Source organism: Talpa europaea (assembly GCF_964194135.1).
Source record: "Talpa europaea genome assembly, chromosome: 8".
Lineage (NCBI taxonomy): Eukaryota > Metazoa > Chordata > Mammalia > Eulipotyphla > Talpidae > Talpa > Talpa europaea.
This window is the reverse complement of record NC_140075.1, coordinates 48,801,746-48,811,832: the sequence shown is the minus strand read 5'-3', so window position 1 is coordinate 48,811,832 and position 10,087 is coordinate 48,801,746. Positions and strand designations below refer to the sequence as shown.

At 40.1% G+C, this 10,087-nt stretch overlaps 1 protein-coding gene across 1 annotated transcript in view; it reads left to right on the top strand.

Moving 5' to 3' along the window:
• Positions 1-2,099: 2,099 nt before the first annotated feature.
• The window catches only part of VPS13C (vacuolar protein sorting 13 homolog C), a gene marked incomplete at its 3' end in the record, with an annotated part of 165,273 nt that continues 157,285 nt past the window's right edge, over positions 2,100-10,087 (top strand). The window contains exon 1 of the mRNA XM_084239974.1: positions 2,100-2,276. Coding sequence (XP_084096100.1) covers positions 2,177-2,276 — 100 coding nt within the window. The 5' untranslated portion in view covers positions 2,100-2,176. The remainder of the gene's footprint in view (positions 2,277-10,087) is intronic.

Here is a 10,087-nt window from a genome sequence, read left to right as displayed (position 1 = left end):
ATAAACCCACAGATTTATGGTCAACTAATCTTTGACAAAGGAGCAAAGACTATGCATTGGAGCAAAGAAAGTTTGTTCAATAAATGGTGCTGGGAAAACTGGGTCGCTACATGCAAAAGAATGAAGCTTGACCACTACCTCACACCATACACAAAAATCAACTCAAAATGGATTAAAGAACTAGACATAAGACCTGAAACCATAAAATATATAGAAGGAAATATAGGCGAAACACTACGTGATTTGCACATCAAAGACATCTTTACAAACACATCACCCAAAGCAGTGATAGTGAAGGCAAAGATAAACAGCTGGGACTACATCAAATTAAAGAGCTTCTGCACAGCAAAAGAGACAATAACAAAAACAAAGAGAAACCCCACCAACTGGGAGAACATTTTTGCACCCAACACTAATGATAAAGGACTGATCACAAAAATCTGCAAAGAGCTGATGAGACTCAACAACAACAAAGAAAATAATCCAGTCCAAAAATGGGCAGAAGAGCTAAAAAGAAACTTCTCTGAAGAGGAAATGCAAATGGCCAACAGGCATATGAAAAAATGTTCAACATCACTTGCCATCAGGGAAATGCAAATCAAAACTACCATGAGATAACATCTTACACCAGTGAGAATGGCACATATTAAAAAAACTAGCAACAACAAATGCTGGCGAGGGTGTGGAGAAAAAGGAACTCTTCTACACTGTTGGTGGGAGTGCAAACTGGTCCAACCACTGTGGAAAGCTGTGTGGAGATTTCTGGACCTACTAAACATAGAGCTTCCATATGATCCAGCAATTCCACTCCTAGGTATATACCCAAAGGACACAGAAACATCAATTCCAAAGAACACCTGCACCCCTATGTTTATAGCAGCACTGTTTACAATAGCTAAGCTTTGGAAACAACCCAAATGCCCAAAAATAGATGACTGGATCAAGAAGATGTGGTACATATATACCATGGAATATTACTCAGCATTCAAAAAAGATAAACACATGCAATTTGCAGCAACATGGATGGCGCTGGAAGGGATCATGCTCAGCGAAATAAGCCAAAAAGAAAAAGAAAAATACCGGAGGGTCTCACTCATAGCAGGAATCTAGAAAACTTAAATAAGGGACCAGGAAAATGAATAACTATAAGAAAGTGAAAATCAAAATCAACAAAAAACTATGAACCAGAGACACTTTTAGGGGGGCGGGGGCGGGAGGGGAGGGATTGGGGTCAGAATGGGGGGGGCTGCAATTGTATGGGGAATATAACAATAAAATTTATTAAAAAAAAAAAGATGTGGTACATATATACCATGGAATATTACTCAGCATTCAAAAAAGATAACCACATGCAATTTGCAGCAACATGGATGGCGCTGGAAGGGATCATGCTCAGCGAAATAAGCCAAAAAGAAAAAGAAAAATACCGGATGGTCTCACTCATAGCAGGAATCTAGAAAAAGAGTAACTATAAGAAAGTGAAAATCAAAATCAACAAAAAACTATGAACCAGAGACACTTTTTGGGGGGTGGGGGCCGGGAGGGGAGGGATTGGGGTCAGAATGGGGCATGTGCAGTTGTATGGGGGAATATAATATTATTTAATAAAAAAAAGAAAAAAAATAAAATTATTAAAGTATGTTTTAATAAGCAACTGGCCCCTTGCGGAGTTGAAATAACGCAGAACAAGGACGCAGGGTCTCTTTTTCCTCACCTGACCCACAGGTGAAGGGGTGACCGCTTGGGGGGCGCCCATGTTGGACTCAAAGCCTAGAAAGTGCCTGACTCCCAGCGGGTGGGGCAGGACCCGGCGCCTCCGGGCTGCTTCGCTCAGGACCACCGAGCTCTGCGGCCCCGAGTGGCCGCAGAGACGTCCCTGCGCTCTAACCCCTGCCTTCCCTTTCTCCTTTTCACTCGTCTCGCCTCGCCTCAGGCGGGCCGAGCGTAGGGCTGCGGAGGCCCACAACAGGGAAGCCACAGGCCCGCGCGGCTGCGGCGCGGACCGCGCACGCCCGGGCCCCTGGCGGCGGCGGCGCGCCTGCGCACAGGCCGGGTCACGCGCGCGGCGCGGGGGCGGGCCGGCGCCCGGGGGGCTGTCATTCGCGGCGCGGGTCGCCGCCCTCAGCTGCGCCCGGCGGTTCCGGCTCCTCCCTCTCCCGCCGCCTCAGCCCCAACCATGGTGCTGGAGTCGGTGGTCGCGGACCTGCTGAACCGCTTCCTGGGGGACTATGTGGAGAACCTGAACAAGTCCCAGCTCAAGCTGGGGATCTGGGGCGGTAAGCAAGAGGGCGCGGCCGGCGGGCTGCGGACGCGGGCTGAGGGGCCCGCGTCGCCGGCTCTTCCCGCCGCGGCTCCTGCCCGGGCCCTGCTTTCTTCGCCTCCCGAGACTCCGCCTCCGGGGCGGGCGCCCGGTGGGCCCCCTCCTTGGGTGGCAGGTGTAGGGCGTCGGCTGGGCCGTGCCCGCCTCCTCCGCCTTTGGGGCCCGGGGTGCCGGCCCAGGGTGGGGAGATGCCGCAGGCTCACCCCGGTGCTGCCCGAGTTGCCGCCTTCCGCCCCTGAGGTCAGGTCCCTAGCCGTGCCCCGCGCTGCCCACCTTGGGGTCCTCTCTGCTCTCAGCGTCACCCTTTTTGCTCCACAGCATCAAAACAAACAAACCCCCCAAACAAACAAACAAAACCCCTCAAAAGCCCTTTTGCTGCCGCTCTACTTGGAGTGAGGATCTATGCGTGGTCGCACACGATCAAATAAAGTGGCAACGAGGAAAAGAAAAACGAAATTGGGTTTCGCACTTATCTTTTTTGGCTTATCATAGCTGACTGGGAGGGTTTGGTGAGGGCGCTGCAGGGGAAGATGATTATGAAAGGCCTGTCAAGTAGGGATTCTTACTCTTCCCACTTTCAACTTCTAAGAAGGTGTTTTCTTTCCTTAATTAAAAGTGTCCTCCCTCATTAAGACTTTCAGTTTTATTTTGGAGCAAGAGAAAGAAATTCAAGACAAAACCAGCATCATCTCTAGTTAGGTATCTGCTTGGTTGCAAGCCCGAATTTGACGCCAACTTTTCTATCCTAGAGATAATATAAAAGTAGACAGTAAATGGTAGGCTTGCACACTCTTCACAAAGCTTAATGGTTTTTTTTTTTTTTTTTTTTTGCACTGATTGCTTGTTAAGCTCTTAGGTCATTGTGGATACTTATTTTACAAAAGACTTATGGAAAATATTGTCATTTTTTGGAGAGAAAAATCCAAAGAACTACCCAAATGGATGGAGCTGCTTTATTTCAATTGAGGTCACATTGGTTTAGTTTTAATTCACTTAGCAAATAGTTGTAGACCTGCGGTGCCCCATAGGATAGCCTCTAGCCACTGTGGCTATTGAACACTTGAAATGTAGTTACTACGAATTGAGACAAAAATGCAGACTGAGTTTTGAATATACTTAGTAGGAGAAAGAGTAATAACCAAATAATTTTTATGTTGATTTCATGTGGAAGTGATATTTGAATATTTGGGTTAAATAAAATGCAAAGTTAAAATTAATTTCCCGTTTCTTTTTACGTTTCAAAAATAAAATCTGACTGCTAAAATTTATAATTATAAATGCGGACCATGTGTTTATATTAGATGATGTTATGAAACTGGGAATGTGACCCTAAATTGTGGAGGAGCCTGCTTTTAATAGGTTATAGTTAGTTGACTGGTTCAGCGTGCTTTGCCCTGTAATATATATTTTGTTTATGTGCCCTTGCTCCACACTGAAGTATAATGCAAGATAGAGAATAAAGATGGAAATGTTAAGGGCCTTCTGCAGGGGTCAAGTGTTTCTTCAGGATACTCCCAATACTATACATTATTCCTTTTAGTTTGTAAGCAGTATTTGAAGCCTGAAAGACACTGGGCTAGCATTTAGGAGACCCGGGCTATAGATAGATGGTTGATTGGACAAGCCATTTACCTTACTGTACCTTAATCTTCATTTTAATTTAAACTTAATGGAAAAGAATCATGGCAGGTAGTAATTCCCCGGGTAATCACTACTTAAAATCATTCATATTATTGTGTCCTATTTAAATCTCAGGTTTTTTTTTTAAAAAGGAGTTAAGTTCATGGATACGTTTTGACTCTTCCTTCCCTACCGAACCTTATTTTGTTTCTGCTTGTTTGTTAAAATTAGGAGCTGGACTAGGTAACATCTAAAGGTCCTTCCAGCACCAATACTCTGTGATTCTAATTGTAAATGTTTTTACTGTGAAATTATGAAATACACTGCCTGAGGATTTTGAAACTTTTTATATTTGAAATTAAAACGCCATAATTTTATGTCATTTCTCCCCCTATATTTGGTGAAGTACAGGGTATCACATTTTTGTACATTTTTTTTTTTTAACGTATAAGGTATTGTTCCAGTTGCCAACATCAACTTTATAATAGGCTTACACAAATAAACTCATTTCTTTTAGAAATGTTATCTAGTGGAAGTCCAATCAGGAAATCCCTTGGGTTTATCAACCCACATCTCTGTTTCAAACTTTCAAAAATGAAAGTTTTGCTGCCTTTCATTTTTGTGGTAAAGGGAACCAGAAGTCATGAGCTTTACACTTACTTCCCCCATTACAATGGAATGAGAAAATATGTGAGTTGTCTATTCCTATTCTTTGAAAATATTCCTGAAGAAATGTATCTTAAGCTTTTGATGCCAAACAAGTAGGAATATTCAGTTAATTTATTAAAGTAGCGTATATTTATGAAGAGCATTCTATATAATCTTACTTGAAAACTATTTAGCAACTAAGGTTTATATATCATTGAGTTTGATTTTTTTCATATTCAAATGCCACATCTTCAGAAAGGAAAGAATTCAACTTGTAAAAAATTTTCGCAGTTGATCTTATAATTTGGGAATCTTTGGTAAACTTAATTGATACTTCTTAATTAGAGTACTTGACTAGTCTAAGGCAGTGGTTTTCAACTGGGGATAATTTTCCTCTTAAGGGGATATTTGACAATGTCCCAGATGATTTTTGGAATTCACATTGAAGGGTAGAGGTGTGCTGTTTGTTTAATGGACCCCAGAACTACTGTAACAGCCTACAGTGCATGGGATAGCTCCCTAACAAAGAGTTATCCAGCCCAAAATGTGGGAAAAAATCCTTCTCTAAGGAAATTGCAATTGTTTCCTGCATTTCTAGTAGACCTTTTGAGTACTAAATAAGTTGTAGCAAGGAGCAAAAACTCACAGACGTGTGTGCCCCATGAAATTTATAGCTTAAGAGAGAAACATGTTTTACAAGTGACTAAAGGGTCACCTGTCAGTAAAAATGCATTTTCTTTGGAGGATATCAGAAGTAGTTTTAAGAATCAAAATGTGTTAGCCATAATTTGAAAATGGTTGTGTTGTGCATACATTCATACTTTGTATGCATTCACAGTGAAATAGACAAGAAGCAAAATGTAGAGTGAGAAGGAAGGGGACTATTAGTGCAATGTCTAGAATCAGAAAGAATATTGCCTTTGAATTTGAGAAGTAAAAAAAAAAAAACTTCCATTTTCTGTGTTGTTTTTTTTTTTTTAAATGCCAAGCAGTCTCTATGTAATTCTATGTAATTTAAAAAGTGATTGAAGCAGAATGGTCTTTAAAAAGTTCTTGCTATTGTAGAAAAATGAGGCCTGTTTATTTATTAGCTTTGGGACTCAGGGCTAAGCTTTTTAACTTTTTTTTTTTTAAAGCATTTCTTTCTTTTTTTTTTTTTTTTTAAGATTTATTTATTTATTTTATACAAGCACTGGGTACAGTTAGAAGCGCGGGAGGGTGAGAGAATTCACCAGAGCCAGAGCAGGGAACAGAACAGACAGAACGATGAAATACACTGCTGAGGGGAGCAGCGGGCGGCAGGAGAGGTCTGAGCTCCATGTGGGACCCTTGCCCAGTGGCCAGGGATCGAACTGGCACTGCAGAGGCTGTGGGCAGCTTCACAGTCCAGCGCTCAACTGCTGCGCCACCAGGGGAATCCCCAGCTTTTTAACTTTTTAAGCTTCAGTTTCCTTATCTGGAAAATGGAGAAATAACACTGTGAGGTAAATGAAAGTCCTTTGTAATGATAAGAGTTAAACTGGTAATTAATAGGGTAGTAATAGTGATGATAACCTGAGTGATGGAAAACGGCCTACTTTTTTTTAAAGTATGTTTCTTCTGTTCTTCAAACTTCAGGGTTCTCATATTGAACAGTGAGATAATTTTGTGTAGAGCTAATACCACATGTCTGAACATTATTTTTCAAACAAATTTATTAAAAGAAAAAAAAAAAACCTGTTTGCATTTGAATTTACACTCACTGTAGTTGTATTGCCTGCCAGCTAGTTTGTAAGTCAGATTTTCATAGATTCAGAAAAGTGCTTTGTGGGCATGTTGTTGCTTATGCAAGTAGGAAGGTTTGCCTGGGGTTTTGTTCCCTACAAACTGGTATCCAGAAATAAAACATACAGCCCTTAGCTATTTGAGGTGTGTCCAGGATGTAATTGTTTCAAGAGTAACGCATATTTGAAAATGGTTTCACCACTGGATTTACACAGTATTGTTGCAATTGTAGAGCCTTTGTCAGGGAAATCCTCCATTCACATTTCTGTTGTTCACTCTTCCGTTTGACAGGTGAAATATACATAGAAGCTGGGTGCAAGTGTGGCTACTTGCCCAGGAAGAAGTAGGAGCTAGTAGGGATGCCCTCAGAGGCTATAGCTCTGTAAACTAGGCTGAGCTTATACTAGATACCATCCTTCACCTCACCCTGCCCCATCTCCATCAGCTGCCAGATAATTGTTGGAGCAGAGCAGTAGCAGGAAGGAAGAATCTTGGGATTTAATTCCGTCTCCCATTCTGCCTAGTTGTATGGCCTAGTTGTATGGCCTTTGGCAAGTCATTGACCAGTGACCACTAGTTTCTTATCTGCAAATGAGAGGGGTAGACAAGGTCATCTCTTTTGACTTTTACCGTCTATGATTTGAACAAAGCCAGTGCAGTATACCTCCTTCATGGTGAGAAATGGTAGTCAAATAATATATCTTCTTTTTCACTCAAGCCTAGGGAACAAAGAGCCAGTCATGAAATATGACAAGATATTCCAGCCTCATGCTGATATTTGTTGCTCCAAATCTAATACATTAGATTATGTTAATAGCTGTAAGAAAGCTTGAGAATGCAAGAAACATCAGGCCTCTTTGTTCCTTTTGACTTGCCACATAAAACATAGCCAGGCCTGTCTAGGTATCTTTAAACCGGTAGAGGATTTTTTTAGTCCTTTGCTGTTGTCAACACTTGGTGTTGTGAAGGCTTCATTTCTCAACTTGCCCTATTGCCTGTAAAATAAACAAAAAGTTCATTGTAATGTAATATAGTTAGGCTCACTTATTAAAGCAGAGCTTATAATTTGAATTGAAAATACTTTTCCACATATTTTAATAACATTATGAATTTAAAAATGTACCCTTTTCCTAGAAATAGAACTAGAAGTTGTTACTTTGGTAACCATTCTGCTAGGAAGCTCTGCTACACTACCCACTATTTAATGAGATCCCTGAAGTATACTTGAAAGGGAAAAAGTTCATAGGTACCATGGCAGCTTTCCATCTTTCTCTGCCAACACTTCTGTTTTAATAGGGAAGTGGAAAAAAAGCCAATTGTTTCCTCTCGGTCTCTCACCTTCCCCTCCCAAAACAAAGTCACTGTGAACTCCTGTTCAAAAGAGCATGGTTGGTTAATTTGGGTTGGGTAGAATCAATTGACATGAGTCACTATAATATTTTCTGTAGTATTTACTAAAACATTAGTTATTATAATAATTTGATTTGTGCTTTTAAAAACAGTTTAGTCATTTACTTTGGCCCACTTCCTTGGAGAATGAATGTATCTAAATATTTTCATATAATTTTAAATAATGAGTGTTTATATTATAGATACACAGGGAAATTTTAAAAGTACATAGCACTATATATTATTTTTTCACTACTTTACAATATGCAAATCTAGTTTCATGTGTTACAGCATGACATTTTTGTTGTTGGTTTTTCATTTTTAATTAGTTTTGGGTTAATCTCTGTTTTATGTTAAGAACATGGACCAGGGAGTAAGGAGACATATATTCTATTCTTAGCACTGCTGTAAATTAATGATAGAACCTTGGATAAACCATCTAATCTCTTTAGTCTTCAATTTATTTATGTTCAAAGGGGATTAGGTAGAAAGATCTTTATGGTCCTTAATTGTTCTAAATGATAGCTTATGAATTGCTGTTTTTAGAGAAATGGTGATTTTTTACAAAGTACTTAAACAACCATTTCCCAATGCCCTCTTTGCTATGTTTTCCTCTGTGTAACTGTTCTGTCTCCTGTTAATCCTCCTACAAACCTTGACTGTATTCTACCTTTCTGGTTATATCTTTGTTAGTTGTACTGATTTTAGTTACCCTTGTTTTTGGACTTCTTCACACTCTTCAGCACAAGGACTGAAAGTGGATCCTCTAATACACAGACTGCAGGTCTGAGTAATTCTATTACTCTCCCTCTCTCTCCCAGTGATAGAATTATTTTCTGAATTGAAATCCTCTACCCATTCTTCTCTGCTTTTTGGGAGCTAGTATGATGTTCTGCTAGTATGATGTTCTAGACATCTGATAATTTGAACCTTGGCTCTACCATTTACCAGGTTGACATAGGGTCAAAAATCAGAAGCCTTCTCTTTGAAAGTACAGAACACGCTTACTGCTTACTCTCACCCTTTTGGCCTGTTTGTCCACCACAGAAGAATATCATTATCACTTATTAGAACTGCTTTATTTATGTGTTACCTTGGTGTCTTTGGAACTTCATGGGATTATAGAGATTTTGAACTACTTTACTTATGTGTTACCTTGGTGTCTTTAGAACTTCATGGGATAGGAGAGAGTTTGTGTAGCAAGTTTGTTTATCTCCATTATTAGTCATTAATTTCTTTGCTTTTTTTTTTTTGATTAGACATACATATTTATCTTCCGTTTTTTTTTTTTTTAATTTTATTTATTTATTTATACAAGCACTGGTTACAGTCAGGAGCGTGGGAGGGTGAGAGAATTCACCAGAGCCAGAGCGGGGAGCAGAGCAGGCAGAAGGACCGAAGCACACTGCTGAGGGGAGCAGCGGGCGGCAGGAGAGGTCTGCGCGCCATGCGGGACCCTCCTCCGGTGGCCTGGGAGCAGCCGGGGATCGAACCAGTGCTGCAGAGGCTGCGGGCAGCTTCACAACCCAGTGCTCAACTGCTGCGCCACCGGGAAGGCCCTTCCTTCAGTTTTTTTAGGAACTTCGTATGGCCTGTATGAGTTCTTAGCCTAGGTAGTTAGCTATAGCAGTAAAGTTGTTGGCATGTATAAGGAATTACTTTTATCATTGGAGTAGACAAGGAAAACTAAATCTCAACTTTTCCCTTAGTATTCAGTTAAAAATGAAATGGCTGATTTGGAGGAGATCTGCTTTAGTCTTAGTCTTTTAAATTATTTTTATTTAAGCAGACTCTCTAGCATTCATAGGATAGATAGTGCAACTCTTGCGTATATATTTGTCAGAAAAGCATGCAGTTTAGTAGAAGTATACCTGTTAGCACAGTGCCTTACCTAGATAAGGTACTCATGTACTACCTGAATGAATGAATGAATGCACTTTTACCCTAGAGTTAATCTGAAATATGCTACTATTACTTCCTTTTTCTTTGTGTTAAGAATAGCCGCTCCTCCTTCAGTGCAAATAATATATTCTGTTTCCTTGTTATATTTACTGTTTGCTAGATAACATTCACCGTTTTCAGAGAGGAAGTATGCATTTGTGTGCTAGACTCTGAATAGTAGAAATTGATTTTCTTTAAAATGTTCCTGTAGGTAAGGTAGATATTAGATATAGGAGTAATTTATATAAGCATATAGAGGTCATACTGACATTAGAATTTGCCTTTCATGTTTCCCTTTCTTAGTAAAATTAGTTTAACAATTTTAACATAAAAGTATTGTTTTATTGTTATAAAATACCCGAAGAATACTAATTTAAAAAAACATTTCTTAATTCTACCGCCCAG